Below are 17,764 nucleotides of genomic sequence, written 5' to 3'. Positions count from 1 at the left end.
GTGTGCAGTATGACTTTAAAAAAATCTTAGGAAACTGGACAAGTGTTGGACAAAAGGTGTGCCAGGCCTAAGAAAAAACATTTCAGCAAATGAACAGCATCTGTAAGTCACGTCCTGATGAAACAGGAATAAATCCTTGACCTGACACACGAACTGAAAAAAGCAGCTGGCCCATCAGTTGATCTTTCTACTGTTGACCGAAGTTCATCATTGGAAGGGAGGCTGTCAAATTACATTTGACTGAAAATCAGTGACAGTAATGAATCCAAGATAAATTTTTTGGTTCAAATGGTCATTGGTATGTGCACAGGAGATCAGCAGTGAGGTACAACAGTGAATGTCTACATCATCATGTCATGGTGGAATTGATGGAATGGAATTATGAACTCAGAAAAGTACCATCAAACTTCGATCCACCATGCAATACTATGAGGAAAAAATCTCATTGGTGAAATGACTTCATTTTGTAACACAACAATTGCTAAAATATTAAAAGGCATATCTTGTTGGTCAAAAACACAACATAGCCTCCCAAGAGCCCAACGTGGGCTCATCTTTGAATGGAAACCAAGAAGCCTGGAGAACTATTCCTGAAGACTAATGAAGAAAGAAATTACTTAAAGCTGTGTTGAAGAATAAAGGTGGTCACACCAAATATTGACTTTCAAGCTTGTTACAATTGTGCAAATGCCGTTTTTCCCTTAAGTACTGTATTTCAAGTTATGTTTACACATTTTTCAATAACTTCCTGCACCCATTTGTACACATTTCCAATTTTCCTAGCGAAATATAAAGAAATGGGGGGTGGCTCGAGGCTTTTGCATAGCACTGTATTAAAACAAAAGAAGCACACACACAACAACCTCCTCCTTTCACTACATGCGACCCTTCATTTACAAGTCTACTGAGCATGAAATAAAGCTTTTCAATCAAAGATTCTTTGTTCATAGCGGTCTCATAATGAGTACAATCCATTTTACTGGTGGCGTGCATTCAGCACCCTGTAATATGAATAATGCTTGTCCACAAAATATGCCCTTTATAGTAAGCTTTTTATTATTATAACATATTACAACAATTTAAACAGGAAATAAAGACAAAGGGCCTTAGCAACATATCTCTCCTCAAATCTAGAAAGTATCAGGATATGCCAGGTGATGAATGCGAAACAGAGGATGACAGACATGACAGATCATCTAGACATATGCAATGCATAACAGTTTCTCATTCATTACAGGCAGAAATGTGGGCAGCGACATATGCACTTAAACACTCTCTGTCTCTTTGCGCGTTTGTTTATGGAGACATTGTGCAGACATCCATCAAAGGTGCAAATAACACATAATGTGTGAAATAAGACAATTCTCTGGGTTGCGAGGCGTGCTCTTTGTAGCAATTTGCATTTCCACTACATATTTAGGTCGTGCACTATACTCTGATATTGTTTTACTTTATTTAATTTTTTTAATTTAATGGATATTCAGTGTGGTTCAAAACCATGTAATATTCACGATCCCAACAAGTCATCGCAAATGGCTATCCTGCCCTGAGCCTGGTTCTGCTGGAGGTTTCTTCCTTTCCACTTTCGCCAAGTGCTTACTGATTGGCTGTTCTCTGATTGTTGGGGTTTCTCTGTAATATTGGAGGGTCTTTACCTTACAATGCTTTTGCGCTATATAATTGGAGATTATGTATCGGAATTTCAGAAGCGGGACCACGCCTCCTTCTCCTTCATCTATATAGGTTCCCCCCAGTTCTGCAAACTGTTCATTCTTGTTTACGTGCCCCACCCTCCCTCCCTCCTTGTTCTCAATTCTTTAACTTCTTCACTCCTATTTAGTACATGGGGATCTGTCAGGCCCAGGAGCTGTCGCCAGTCCCCTTCGAGGCCTTCCCCAAACCGCAGCTCAATTCATGTCCAAGCATTCACCTTTACCTACTAAAACGCTGTCAAACCTACAATGAGGACGTGGGCCCAGCTAGTGGAATAAAAGTAAAAATAATTGAATTGAATAGAAGAAAAGGTCAGAGGTGAATGATTTTTCTCTCTTTCTTGCAATCAATAACAAGCAAAAAGCAAAGATGATCTCGTACAGTTTGCTCATTTGTATAATAATGCAAACTGCTGTATGTTTAGTAGTGGCAGCAACTTGGCAAAACTTGTGTTTTCATGTTGCCCGAGGGTCAGTCAACCCTTACAGTTTAGTTCAGCTTAAGACAGAAAATTGCAGCTTGCATTTAACTTCACGTGAGATCTTAACTGAGCCTGTACGTGGGAGTAAAGAGCTTCATGCATGGTTTCGAAACTGTAATGTTTCTGTGATTCCAAAATTCCACAAAGAACATTGCGTTTTCAATCTGTTACTGTTGCTCTGCATGAATTTAGAAAGCAGAGTCGGAGCAAGAGGTGATGACACAGATTCACTCTTTTCAGCCCTTTTTTTTGTCTTTCTAACTCCAAAAGGATTCTGCCCTAAATCCATCAATTCGCGTAGTCATGTAGCAGAAGCATGCCAATCCTTTTCCCTTTGCCCTCCTAACTCCGGGCTGGAAAGACTCACATACTAATCTGAATACACTACTGGAGAACAGATTGTCTTCAGTGTTGTACTAATTCTTCACAGCACAGACTGAGAACATCCTACATCGTTTCCAATCTGGGTTACAGGCTAGTTTTTAGAAGGCTTTATTGAGATGTAATGGGGGAATGAATGCAGTAAGTTTAGACAGTAATGTAGAAATTCTACGAACCCCCAACCAAAATTGCAACACATGCAGAGATAATTGCAAGCAATTGCTTCACCTACAAGCGCTGTAACAACATCTCATAATCCAAAATGAGCATATGTGCGTCGTCTTTCCACAGAAAGTTGGAAATCACAGCCTCGATGCACAGGGCCAATCCCTTTGATTCCAATCCGTCAGACCACAGGCTAGACTGAACACGGTGCATCTGTGCAGCCTGCCATGCCACATGATGCCAATCCTCTGGCTCATAACCTCGTAACCTCAAACTCAGACCAATTACAAGCCAGGCTAAATGTAGTGCAGTGGAACAGATCAGGCATGCAGCATAATGCTGCAGAAATGCTACAGTACAATTCCACTGGCTGATATCGTGACCATCCCAGCAAAAATTTGATAACGTGCATTCCAGCTGCCAGCGAGGATAACTGTGGTGAGATTCAGAGATTTAGAGCAGCACTTGCTATGAAATGAATTTCATACTAAAAATGTGCACCCAGCATTTTTTCATACAACAATATTTTACCGGACAAATCTAACAAATTACAGCTGTAAGAATGAAAGACTCTTTAAAATTAAGTGGTGACTACGTATGAAGATTTATAATGCAAGAGCAACATGAACTGCAGTGCAGTTCATATGCTTCTTCCATACTTCAGTTCTGGGTCAGAGCCCAGTATGTGACCCTCACTATGTGTTAGTGCTAAAAGAGAGAACTGGGAGTCATTTGTTGCACTGCTCAGCATGGTTTGGCTCAGTATATATGCAGCTTTTAGGGAACAGCGCAGACACTGAGGAAGTGTGGGAGCGGATTCATTTATGGGGCCAATATACCCTGTCAGAACAGCTTGTTGGACAGTCCAGAAGCTTTGGAAACTGCCTGACATATATCTAACCCTGTCATTGTTACATATACAGAAAGGCACACTTGTAGCTTTAAAGGTTCTGTATGTGTACGGATGTGTGCTGGTGCTGTTCTGGCTGGTGCTTCACGGTGCAGCAGTGTGACTGACATCCTTTGTGAGCCTCTCAGAATAGTGCTCCCTCAGAGGGACGGATGTGCCAATTTATAAGCTTTTTGGATAAAAGTAAAGAGAACTTTGGCAAAAAGCAGGGCACAGGCCACAGACACTCCATAAACTGTACATAAAGGATGGAAATAGTCACTGTGTTGCCACCCACTAGTCTTGGAAACCTTAACCTTAGGATTTTGTATGCCATTATATTAGCTCTTTAAGAAAGTTTGGGAGAGAGGGCGAGCTGTTACACTATTAGTTAACACTAGCATCCCTGGTTAGCAAGCTGTATCCATAAATGTTGCACAAACACGTATTTGCTAGTCAGTGGAGATTAATATCAATACAACACTAGCAAACTTCAACAGACCATTGGTCACCAATACCGAAACACATTCATCTTGGAAGGGATGTACCACACAGCAAGCCATAGTATTTGTTAGATAATGTCATTAAAAATGTTGTAACATGCACTGACAGCATAAACATGTCCAAGAGGTCCAGCACAGTGAAACAGTGTAAGTGAGACCTGGCAGACAAGCTATACATCAGCATCCTTCTGGAACCTTCTCTCTCTGAATGCATACAATCAAGTTTTGGAGGTTTTTGCAGTATTTTTGATGTATTTAGCCAAAACTGTTCCAGCCAGTATTCTGGCTTACTTTGAGCTAATTGTGTAATTGTGACACTAGGTATGCCATTTGTTTTAAGCTCAATAAGCTCCAAATTTTTATTTTTGAATCAGAGTTGCTTTGCATGATTCACGGTTCAAAATAGCTCTTGCTTAGCCTATACTGGACGCTAGCACAAACCATCAGTTCATCCGCTGTCTGACAAACGCTGCTCCAGGTCCTGTCACTTTAAATAAGCTTTCTTCTAACTGGCTGCCTCTCAGTCTGAAATGCCAGTGAGTGGTTCTGCTGGGCTTACAGACAGAGCTGTAAGTTGGAAATAAAGATATATCTATGACATCATACAGATCTAAGAGTAGAGATAATGTATAGTGTTTAACATGAGCATCCACCATTGCACCACTAGCGCAAAAGTAAGGCAGAAAATTAAAAAAGCACAATAACTCCACAATAACAACAACAACAAAATCTTCAACACGCAGCTTATACAATTCAATACTGAACTATTGCAGGTATTTTTGCAATCTTTTACAACAGGCTTAGAAAAGCATCTTTAAGCTCAGTTAGCACATCCATTCACACATCACCTAGATTTGTCATGTGTCTGCCATATGAAGTTGTCGTGTCGCGCTCTATTTCTGCTCATCCCCCTAGTGTGTAGTGGAGATCAAGCTACCTTTCCCTTCATGTATGAATGTTTGGCCTGGTCTCTATGACAAGCAGGGCAGTCATCATGTCCCTGGTGTGACAACCAGGACTAGGAAGTGAGTGTTGCTCCGTGCAACAGGGTGACAAGATAAAAAACAGCAAACTCTCTCATCGCGCTCTCTCTTGTTCTGCTCCTCTCCCTCTGATTCTCTTTCTAGGCTCTTCAGCTGTAAATCACCTGCATTTATTTATTTTTGCCGCTTTCATTCACACGTCTTCCTCACATACAAAGCCACTTCTAGCAGCCCCTGCCCCACTCCACTCTAATTCTGCGACCTTCATCGGGAGCTGGCAGGGGGCCTGGGGACTGTGGCGAGCTCAACTTTCATCGGGTTTCTCATATTGTTGTTACAGTGTGGCTTACAGCAAAAATAACACTTTGCTCCAACCGCAACCCCTCGACCGGGATATAACCCCTAAACCCAACAGAAAGAGGCCATGAATAAATCATAACAAACTGGAAAGGTAGAATACAAAAAACTAATACCACGCTGTGGCTCTCACACTGTGCTTAAATCTCAAATCTGCAATGTCGCTCCTTCAGATAAAACACTGCTATCATGGATTCTTCTTTTTTTTTCTCATAAATTTTTTAAATGCTGCTCGGCACATTACTACAAACAGCACAATGTTTAAAACAAGCTGAATGAAAACTTAAATGCAACCTTTCAACACAATGTCACTTGCGTAAATAAGTTATTATGGGGATTATCACAGGAAAACCTAAGAGATGACAGACTGAAACTAAATATATGTTAAAGATTAAAAAGTCCCGCTGAATGAACGAGTCATCGTCCAGAACAAACCGCGGGACTAACAGCTCTGTAAAATCATGTCCAAGTCAAACAATACAACAAATACAACTCGACCCCTAATTATAACTCTTATTTAGCAGAGTGTGTGAGCAGTTGAGGGGCAGTGCAAAGATAAACAACGGTCAGCAGTCTTATGCAAGCCAGTGATTGTGCATGTGAAGGCTGTTTCACTGAGCTGTTTGTGAGGGAGGCCGACGAAGGGTACAATCAAAGTTTCAATGCTGGATAATGAACTACTGTGGTCACATCTGTGCCCTCATAATAGTGCATCGCTACGCAAAACACTTGCATGCACACTCCTGGAATTATCTTGCAAGTGTAGCACTTTGCAGCGATATATATACGAGGTCTGCAGAACTTGGGAGTGAGCCTGCGGTCATGAGACAACGTGCGCGGCTGTCTGTTTGTATGTGCAGCTGTTTCATTCGCGATCCGGTTAGAATACACCTTGAGAGATTATAAGTCCTTTATGTGTTCTTATTAAGATGCTACAGCTGTTTCTCTGTTCTGTTCACAGCTCACTGAGTCTGAATAACAACCACAGTGTTTATGTCTCCTCCTTGCTTTGTTCTTTTCACTTTTCATCTCTTGTGTGACGTCCTTTCACTCTGCCTGTCTCCATTCTCACCTCCCTCTGCAGTTTGACTGTATTTGCTTCTGACATACTTGGCATTCCCCTCTGCCTCACTACTAGTAACCCACTGTTTCTGTTTGTTTCTGTTTGGCATTACTTAGTTTAGTCTTAAATCTTGGGGTGTGGGCAAAGTTGCTGCTGAAATAAATGATGCAGGACGACAGCATCAGGTTTTTGATCCAGGCGATGTCAGCAACAGAGGACGGCCTTTCGATTGGAAGCGCTCAGCATTTTGCATCTATCCAGCTTTTATAGGGCAGGAGAGCCATAGCAGAATATATAAATGAGACATCTAAAGTGCTGCAGCATTTAATTTCCCTCAATAACATTCATCAGAACATCACAGTGCACACATACTCATGCTTTTACAGTACTGTTGATCATCGGGCCAAAAGACTAGGTCAGTGCGCTTTACCATACAAAACAAAAGCTCACTCAGTCTCAGGTGCAAAGATTGATCCGAGCGTTGCCTTAGTGTATGTATTTTAAATTAAACTATGCCAGCGGCTTCATATATCCTCCCTCAGCTGGCTCTGTTTGGATCTCACTCTGCTGTGTACCCATCGTGACAAATCGCACCACTTCTCCTAATCGCCTCAGAAGTCATCTACTCAGACACCTGCATTCATTACCCCTACAGGTACTCAGTCTTGTGATTAAACTAGTATGGAGGAAGAAAAAGAAAGATGGTTTTTACTACAAAAAGATGGGCAGCTGTCATTTCTTCTAGTGGCATTAGAGGAATATATTAAGGAACTAAAACCATCCCAAAGCTATGCACAATATGTGAATCTTTCCATCAAGACCAGCTGTACTGGTCAATCTGTTTCAACACATGGCACTGACCCACTGTGGCTGTGCAGACTGACTATTTAGGTATGGTCTTGATTTTCATAATGCACCCTTAACACCCAATAAACAAATATAAGATAGTATTTTCATTTTCTTCCTATTTATATGGTAATATAACTTACAGTTCTTAGTCTCAATCACTCTTGCTACCTACTTAACAGGAAAATGATAACCTTTTCAAGCATCCGACAATGTACACATAGACTCTCTTGTCCCTCCGACTGCCATAAACATCAAAACACAAACCCCTACATCTTGGCTCCTGCGACCTAAAGAGCAACACAGCTCAATAAAACCACAGGCTTAAAAACATAACCTCAGTTAAAAAAAAGTTTAAAAAAAAAATCTAAATTAAAATCTTCACAATAGTATCATTTAGTGTGCATTTTTTGAACTGGTTTGCTATGCATTCCTATTATTTATTTCTCTTGGGATAAGCTTTGATACAGCTGTATTGCATTAAAGCCATTCTGCACTAATCATGGGACACAAACATCACAACTGACAAAGCATTGTGAGGCCTAATGAGGCTCCTGATCACGAACATTAAATAAGGAGGGAAAATAAATACATCTCTAGAGATCGGAATGAATTTTGGTAAATATCTCTTCGTGGACATTATTATTTTTTAACCACACACCCTGTCTCATCACAGGATTTTGGATAAGCATAACAAAATACATTTATAATAAACAATACTCTACCTGATAGCCTGATCAGGGTTTTTCCAGCCTGGGCGTACTGCCAGCTGTGGTTATCCAGCACTGCCATGGGTAAACTAAATCCAGCAGCAAACCATTCCAATCTATATAGTCCTACACAACATCCTATCAAAATTTACAGTGGCTATCGCCCCTACCCATTCTAGCTTTCTGATTATACCACTGTGGCATGGTGAGGAGGCAACTAAACAGCCGTGCCATATATTGGTCAACGCCCCGCCACCCACTGAGCTGCAGAAAGCCAAAGACACTGCCAGCTCCTTTTTGCCTTCACCAACTGGCTTTTCTTCACTATGTCTCCCCACATGTCACTAACCCCTCCCCAAAACAAGATTTAGTAACAAGTGCTGCTTTGCATTTAATAGTTTCTCCCCACCCTGTGTGCCTGGCTAGGGTTAAGCCAGCCAAACAGTTGTAGCTGGTGGATTTGTGAGTGAAATAGGCTTTAATAATGATTGGTTGTAATCTGCTCTCTGACTAATACTCAGAATCTGTTGCTATGAGCTTTAGCAGTGGGCCACCTCAGGGCCCTTAATGTAAATAATGTCCTTCTTGTCATCTCTTCAAGTGTATTTACATACAGTGTGTCTGCTGGGACTTGGATCTTCTTCACCTGATGCAGTTAGTCTTTAAAATTGATTGATGAAGCATGCACACACACTAATAATCAGTTTGTTCATTTGTGTGAAAAGCTTTTATATTTTAGCCCTTGCGTCATGTTAATAAACCTCAAAATAACTGAAGCAACATTGATGCATAAAGTAATTAGCTTGCTGTTTTCCTATTCTATCGGGATGAATTGTATTGATATCCATCCAAACTGTTGCATTTTCTATTTTTTTTTACAAATTATAAAGAAAGTTTAGATAAGACTGAAAAATAAGAGGCTCAAAAACACATGAACCAGCAACCAAAAGTGTGCTTAGCGTGCATCAGCATTCAAGCCGCAGCAAAGACTTTATCTAGACATAAAGCATGACACTGAAATTTAGCATGTGCAGACATTTTTGACACAAAAGCCATAAAAAAGACAAGAAATGTGAATACTAACATTCACATCTTTAGTATTCTTTCAGCAGCACTTTCTGGGTGCACCTACCGACTCTGTTAGCTGCCTGATGCGGTTCCGCTGTCAGCCGACCTTTCCTGTCCCTGAGAAAGCCCATGTAGTGCAACCGGAATAACACGGTCAGACTAGCCATATCCAGAGTCACAGATAACAACCCGGGGTCTCATAGGAGCTTCGAAAGGCAGCGATCCTTTCGGTTTCCTCTAACTTGTGGGGAATTTATACCCTCTGAGGTGCTGAATGTGTTCTCTGAGGTTTTGAATTAAATAGTTATCTAAGCGCACAGAACCTGAGGGTTAACTGTGCTTTGTTTTGGTTTAGATCTTCAAGTATTATCTTAGAGCGTGAAAGCTCACAGCGTCTTGTCTCTATGAGCTGAAAGAGAGGTCTGTCCCTGCTGCATGTGAAAGCAAGAAGGCCAGGTCACATATATGTGACTGATCCTGTTGGAATAAATAACTGAGAGGGATTGTCACCTCTCGGTGAGGGGGTCAGTGACATGCTGACAGATGAGTGTGTGTAATAGGTCAGGCTTTTCAAGCTGTAGATATACAACAACCTAACAGCCAATAACATTACCTTCTAGACATGGACTGCGTCGCCTTTCTATAAGTATGCTAATTACAATGAAATGTGTATATGTCAGTATATTAGGTCAATATTAATTGTGTTGTTACACTTTAACAGATAACTGAATACAAAAAGTAAATTATTTGAAGACGGTTATTAGATAAGGTCTCTCATTCAGATTGTTTCCAACTGCAGTTTTTGTATTTCTTATGGATCACATTTCATGCGTTTCAAGCAGAGGGAATACAGAAAAGCAGCAGTTATGAATTTAATTGCTGCACACGCATTTTGTGTCTGTATTAACATTTTGAATGTAATTTTTTCACTGTATCACTTTAGTTAATTAGCTCTCTTTGCCCTTTTGTTTTTATCCTGTCAGTTTCCTTTTCTCCTTTTCTTCACAACTTGGTTCATTCTTGTTCCCTCACTCGTTTGATAAGCAACGACTGTGACAAGCAGTGTGTCAAACAGGGAGGTAAATCCGTCCAGAACTCCTTTGTGCTTTAATCAAACTATCCTTATTTGGTCCTACTGGAATAATTAATGGTTGTTAAGAGGAAGTGATATATATTTGTATCTTTTATTTCATCTATTTATTCTATAGTTGTATTAACTTTAATGCAGCTTTCATATTTGAAATTTCATTCCTAGTCCTGTGTGCACCCTATTCTGTGTTTGGACTACATATTGTGTGTATTCTTGGCCCACGTGGATCACTACAATGGGAAAGCACTTTGGGTCAGCTTTGGTTATGTTTAAAAATAATAAATAATTAAAAAATAATAATTAAAAGCGACTCAAGCCCAACCAATATATCAACCAGTATTAGTTATTTCCCAATTTATCAGTATTGACATTTATAATCTCAGATAAATGACAATGTAAAAGGTAAAGAAGAGACGGGAGAAACATCCTTCAACCATCCTTCAAGGGCGTTCTGCTACGTCTTTGTTGGCAACACATCTCAAAAAGAGACCACGAACACCGCAAGCAGATGATAAATGAGAAATCCGTGAATTGTTGTGATATTAAAACAAGAATATTTTTAAACTGTCTTAGTCTTAAAAAGGGCTCATAAATACGTACACTTTACAAACGTTAGGAAATACATGTGTTTGAAAGACAAAAAAAAATATCAGCGGATGTTTATCTGTCGGGCTGTAAAAGATGCATACTTGATATATCAGTCATATCTGCCATATTAGGATACTATACCAAGACTAGCCATCCAAAGCTAATTGTGATCTATGTTAATAAGTTGTCACTTAGAGTAGAATTTCATTCATAGAAATGTGTTCACCAAAAGAACTATTCGTGGTAGCTTCCTGTAGCCTTTAAACTGCGTCTCTGTGACCTCCAAACAGACTCCATGTTACATGCTACACAGCTACTGTAGCAGAGAGAGGGAGAGGGAGGGCAAAGGAGAACAGAAAGACCACAAGAGAAGCAGTCACTGGGAGAGGGACTATAAAGAAGATTGAATGTCCTTTTCAGTGCTGAGCGCCCATGTGCATCTGTCTGCTTGCAAACCCACAACAGTACACAGTACGAACTCACTGGGCAGCCAGCTGAGCCGCATCAACACATCAATGAAGCGGGGAGGAGGACGCTTTGTACAGCTCTGGATGCGCCATTCATCAGTTTCCTCTAACCAAACCACCCGATTGTCCCGCTGCACAACAAAAAACAGGCCAATAAAACACAGCAGACCAAATAACACTCGACAAGCAGGGCGCAGGAGGGAGAGAGCGAGAGGGACGAGTGGAGAGAGCTAGCGCCGCTGTGGTCTGATGTGTCACTAACTGCCTCAGAAGAAAGGGGGGCAGAAAAGAGAAAGAGGAGGAGAAAGAGAAAGATAGAAAGAAAGTGCTCGAGACAACACCGTGTCAGCTGTCCCTCATTCATCAAGACAAGTGTGGCCTGAAGCAGATGGGACTTGAAACGATGATGTCAGACGGTGGGAGAGAGAGGTGAGGAGCGGAAGAGAGAGAGAGAGAAAGAGAGAGATGGGGAAGGCACTTGTTTTTCTAAGCTCTTCCAAATCTGATGCTTGAAAATACTTTAATAGTGCAAGTGTACAAATGTGGGTTGCTAAAGTGTAGGAGAGCAAAAGTGGGCCGTCACATGATCGCCACCTACATATTTATCTGATAAAACCATGTGATCCATGCAGATCCATGTTGGTATTTGATTGATACTAGCATGATGGGATCAGTACTTTGTCCTCTAATGTCAGTATGTAGCCAACTGAATTGTATTCAATTATTTTCATTTGAAAATGTAAAAAAATCGATTTCAAACACGAACTATGAAAAATCTTTTTTGTGCTGACTGTCACATCTATTTTATTTACATCCAATATCACATTTCAACAACAGACACTGACCCTTGATTTAAAGAGACAGGTGTGTTTACATCCCAGGTTTTTAAAAACACGCTGAAAAGTGGGGGGGTTTGTGGAAAGTAAAAGTGTGTTCATTAAAATGTGCTCAGAATTTGTAAACTGATGATGATTTATCTCAATACAAAATACTGGACACGCGTAATGCACACACACAGTAGGCAATAAGTGCATTCTTGTATGGAACGGCACAGAAAGAAGAACTATCAGATCAGCCGACTCACGACCTGGGCTGACAGCAGCACTAACAGAGCGACAGCTGAGCTCTGATAATAGGATTAATTACTCCTACAAACCTCAGGGACAAAACTAACAATTAACACGTGATGAGCTTTAAAAGCTAGTCATTAGCGCGAGCACCGTGATGACGCTCGACTCTGCACCGGAGACGTCTGGCACACTTCGCTGACATAAAGCTGTGAACGTGACTCTCGGCAAAACATTTTTTAGTAAACAAGCTAAAAAAATAAATAAAGGAATGCTTAAAAGAATCCAGTAGTGGCTTACTGTCCAGTCTTTCCCTTGGTAGCTGCTTTTGGAAAGTAAAAAAACAACAGACAAAATGTGAAATGAAGTGCTGCTGAGAGCTCGCCAACTGGTAATTTCTTTCTGTAAACAGTATCTGTAATGAAAACCTCTAACAGAGCGCCGAATGATAAACAGAGAATCCGTTCCTGCAATTTGTGTCTCAACAAATCCAGCAAAACAGATAAAAACTATCATAGGCGAATCCAGCTTTTTTTTTTTTTTGATGACGTGTGTAAGCACCTGCAGGGCTCCAGTTTGCTAAAAGCAGGATAGTTCCTGTTTACAAGCTCGGCAGTCAGAGTCTGCTCCCAGAGGAAGACACAGAAAGACACGTGTGTGCACATTACTGTTACTAATGTGTGCGTGTGTCAATGTAGTCCAGGGGGAGTTTGCGTGGACTGTTTATGAGCTCCTGTTGCACAGATGCATCACTTTCTCTTCTCCTGTCATCCTTCGCTCCTCTGCAGCCAACTTCCTAAGCACATCCCCTCTCTGTTACCCCTCTCCTATCGCACCGTCGCCCTTCCTTGCCTTTTTTTCCCCAATCCAAAACAGTCTCTCCCAGTCATTTCCAATCATACCCTCCCTCTCCCCATCGCCTCTAACCCTATCCCCCAGTAAGTAGATTTTCACTAGACTTGTCCTCAACAAAGACCAGTGTCCTGTTGAGTACACACACAGCAAACACGGAACTACGGGGCTACAGCAGGAGGCCCCGACCGGGTCCCATGGTTATCCAGTGTTATCACAGCCCTGAAAAACAACTGGCTTAGAAAAACAGGCGCCACCGCACTATCTTATGGAACATCTGACTTATTGTACACGCATGGATACTCAAGTGATGCACAGATTCCCCACAACAGAGTGGTCAATAGTCACCAGGAGGAGAAAAGTGACATGTTTGCTCTCTACTTCAGATAAATGATATAAAAAAACACCAAAAAACACTCTTTTGCATGAGCACAAAGCTACATTTTGCAGTGAAAAAAATACCCGCATGCAGCGAATAAGCAGCACTTACTGGTGGGAGTATATTTGCAACATGCCAATTGATTTACAACAGTGTTTCTACCGAGGGAAAAATTTCACATCAATTCAGACAGTTGAGCAGTCCCAAATCTAATCTCATCTAGATGTTTCCAGGGTTTGTTCAGGCTCCTCCTGACTGTCTCAGTTTGTAACCATCCTCTGAGAGGAAAGGGGGGGTGAGAAAGTAAGGGTGCGAGGAGTAGGGGACGATAAGAGAAAAGACAGAAGAAGACTTCAGGATTTGTTTGTGCCTCCTCATAATTTGCTCTCTTCTAGCCATTTCATTTTTGGTCTTTTATGACTTTGGGGGCCTCAAATTCATGCTCAACTCAGAACCACATCTGCATCCAGACTCCACCCTGACTACATATAGATAGGATGCAACACACAATCATGTACATGCTTTCTGTTTTTAGCAGCGCAACTTCTCCATAGTAAACACAAACACAAACCACACCTATGAACTTAACACGGAGCAGATACGCAGAATTACACGCAAATAACACATAAAATGACAGTATTACTGCGAGAGAAAAAGAGAGAACGAGATGGGGAGGGACAAACACAAGTCCCTGCACTCTTTACACTCACACAGTAGGGGTCACTAGATGCATTTATCAGTTATTCATTGGTAGGAATAAACATATTTTAAAACTGAGAAGATAGCATTTATCCAATTAGTTTCTGGGAGGAAACTCCTTACCAGCAAAAAACAAAGAGATATATCACTTTTTAAGCTCCAACATCTTTTCAACATGAAAGCCATGAATTGGAATTGTTAACTGATTAGTCTTAATCCGCCTAAAGCCACTAATTACAGTGGGCAAGTTAATTATTTTATTTGCATGATTTCTTTAACATCCTGGGCCTACACTCTGGCTGGCATCTTGCTCTTTTTTCCATCTCTAAGCTGAAAGGCTTTTGTACCAAGATGCCATGATGAATAAAATATTCGCCCTTAAAGTATACATTTTAACGTGGAACGCAGCACCCTCAGGGAAAAACTGCGAGTGGCTGAGCGCTTTCGTCTTGAGCTTTAGTATTCAGCTACGGCGTTTGATTTCTGGACGTCATTCAAAAAACACATTTTCATTTAACGCTGGAACAAAGGAATATCATCAGTCTTGGGTTCGGCAAATTACGTCGACAGTGCTGACAACTTATTACTCTGTCACAGAATACGTGCATCAGCAGCCATGTCGAGAGGGGGGAGAAAATGGAAAAAATTATTTGATTATGTGGCTTTCTGCTTTGAAAATCAGGCGTTTCTGTCTTCAGTTAGCACAGCGCAACTTAAAAACGCTTCTTCCCAAAATTTAAATGAGTAACAGGAAACCAATAAAGCAGGCATTCCCAGCATTAATGGCCCTAATATTCCCATAATCCAGCCGTATAAAACTGTATTGACAAGCAGCTTACATATTAAAAGCTTACAGGTCACTAAACCCTTTTTCTTTCCCCACTGCCAAGAAGGTCACAGCTCGCTGTCTGCTCATGTTTTGATCAATGAGTAATATGAACAGGTTATTTGATATGCCGAGCAGCTACAGGCTAACTTGTTCAGGTGCAAGCAGAAGTTTTTGGTGGCTAATATTAGCCACTGTTGGCAAACTTTGAGCATAAATCATTGGCTGATAACTTGACCACCTTGAGTACTCTTTTGTACTTGCACCCCTGGTAAACATTCACCGGTATCCTCTAAGTTGCCACTCTTTAACTAAAAACCTAAAAAAAAATTAATTTAATCACCACCGTGGACTCCAGCTGCTCGCTCAAAGTTCATATCTTCACTTTGAAGTTGGTTCAGCTCTATTACTTGTCTTTTATGTTGAGAACTGCTGGCAAAGTGATATGCTACACCTTTATAGATTTTATATATGGTCTTGCTGGTGGCCACACCCCTTTCTATGTAAACATAACCCTTTGCAAGAGGATAGGCAAGGCCTCGTGACTCACATGCATTCATTAGTTACCCAGCAGACCAAAAATAGGTGGTTGTGACACTGCTGAGAAGTAGCTCTAAGCATAGCTCAGCAGAGTTTAATAGAATCCAAACGCTGCCAATGGAAATAATGCATTTTTTTAATGGGCATTAGGCATATGTTTTGGATTAATCGGCAAAAAAACAAACATAACAATAGATGAACATTTCAAAGCCTGTACTTTTCTTTGCTGTGTTTGAAACAAGTCAGTCTAGCTTTGTTTTATCATATCATACTTACAAGCTTTTACAGACATGATCCAGATGGTCAGTCAGCTGACCAACAAAGCAAGCAGCATGCCAGCGCAGGAGGGATTCCAGCCAGAGGATAGTAGATTGTATAGCCTCTCTCATTTAAAAAAAAAGTTTCAAGTTTCAACAACTAAAGCCGTTACCACCTGGGTTTCTCTCCATTATAAACACTGCTCTACTGAGTGTCAACTCTTATCTTGTGTTGACTCCATATTAGTATAAACCTGCAGGGTATAAACCAATCTAATTCATGAGAAACTGTCGTTATTAGTTCTGTTGCATGTGCTTAAATGCCTGAACTGAACTGTGGAATCACTATAATAGTCCAACTGCCACATTTCTGCAGTGCAACAAACCTTTGACTACAGTATTCCAGCATGAAAATGATCCAGTTCACTGCACAGATGCAACTACTATCAACAAATCCAACACCATGCTCCCTCTGCTCACTTGAATGAATGAAGAGAAATTTTAGAACAGGAAATCAGATGTTTTGTCATAAATCATAGATCAGCACTGCTCCTGCAGCAGCTCAAGCATCAAAAAGTGAAATTATGGTCCTTTTGAAAAGGATGGAGCAGGCGTTGCAATGATATTCCTCTGTCCTCGGAGCAGCCAAGCATCCTTTATATCCCTGGAATCAAGCAGCAACCAGCAAGCACACGTATACACCCCCCACCCCCTTCCTGTTCAGCCCCTCCCCCGAGATGGCTATTTCCAGCAAGCAATTGGCTGATGCGCAGGGGGAAGAGGTTGATGGCGAGTGGATGGGTGTTAAGAATGGAAACCCTGACTTCCTATGCTTCAGTGCTCTCCAGGAAAAGGCCGGCTAAGTGACAGAGGACAAGATGATAATGATGTGAGAAGTAAGAATGATATGATGGTGTGGAGGACAGGGAGGAGGCGCGGTGGGATATAAGCTGCTAAAGATGAGCTGCATCATCTAAATTCTAATGAAATACTGTCTGGAATACATCTGTATTTTATTACTATTAACATGAAGTTTTGCAGACAGAGGATTCTGATGAAAAGAGTGGACCTGACGTTAACGGTGCAGGGGGAAAAAAAGTGCAGAGGAACTCACTGCCTGAACGTCAGGCCAGATACAGTTCACAACAGATGGAACCAATTAGCAGACAGCACAGCGGTGTAAATTTCTGCATTTAACATGCGTGTTTGTATGTGTCAGGAAAAACCCGATCAGCAGCGCATGGTAATAAGGAAAACAAATATTGATAAAGCTATGAATGACCTAATCCTCAAGGGAATATTGGTCATAGTGTTGGGATGTAGCTGGAGGTGTCTGAATGTCCATAGGTTGTGGAGAGGGAGCGGTAGCTGATCCCAGCTGACAGAGTTAAAAGCAAGGTGCACCATGCACACTCTGACATCCTACAACCAATTTAGAACCACCAAATAACCTGACATGCCTCTCTTTGGACTTTAAGAGAGGGAGAATATGCACAGAAAGGCTCAAGCTGACCTAGAGGTACAAGCAGAAAAGTTCCTGGTGACAGTGATAACCACTGCACCACCCACACGATGGCTCTGAAATCCCTTAAAGCAGCGGTCCCCATGCCCCGGACCACGGACCCGTACCAGTCCGTGAGTCGTTTGGTGCCGGACCGCGAGAGTTGAGGCTTGGGTGTGAAATTTATGGTTTTCAGTGATTTTAGCGTTTTTTGTTTTGTTTTATCGTTTTTATCGTTAACTTAGTTTCCCTGGGTCTTTTCCCACGTGTTATGAATAAATCTTTTATTTTGGTACAGGTACTGGTTTTATTTTGTTGTATTTATCTGCGACACCTTAA

The 17,764-nt window shown here is 41.2% G+C and overlaps 1 protein-coding gene across 4 annotated transcripts in view; it reads right to left on the bottom strand.

The window, feature by feature from the left end:
- triob (trio Rho guanine nucleotide exchange factor b) overlaps positions 1-17,764 on the bottom strand; it is a 116,041-nt gene that overhangs the window by 75,801 nt on the left and 22,476 nt on the right. The window contains exon 1 of one of the 4 annotated variants that reach the window (XM_085422341.1): positions 15,944-16,510. The exons of the other annotated variants lie outside the window; for them this stretch is intronic. Coding sequence (XP_085278467.1) covers positions 15,944-15,959 — 16 coding nt within the window. The 5' untranslated portion in view covers positions 15,960-16,510. Of the gene's footprint in view, positions 1-15,943; positions 16,511-17,764 lie in introns of those variants that run through there. 4 annotated transcript variants of the gene reach the window in all.

The sequence above is a fragment of the Rhamphochromis longiceps genome, linkage group LG11 (assembly GCF_057381845.1).
Source record: "Rhamphochromis longiceps isolate RC_006_pf linkage group LG11, R_longiceps_female_GT1.1, whole genome shotgun sequence".
In the NCBI taxonomy this organism is placed as follows: domain Eukaryota; kingdom Metazoa; phylum Chordata; class Actinopteri; order Cichliformes; family Cichlidae; genus Rhamphochromis; species Rhamphochromis longiceps.
Note: the sequence above shows the minus strand (reverse complement) of the source record. Positions and strands in the feature narration are given on the sequence as shown.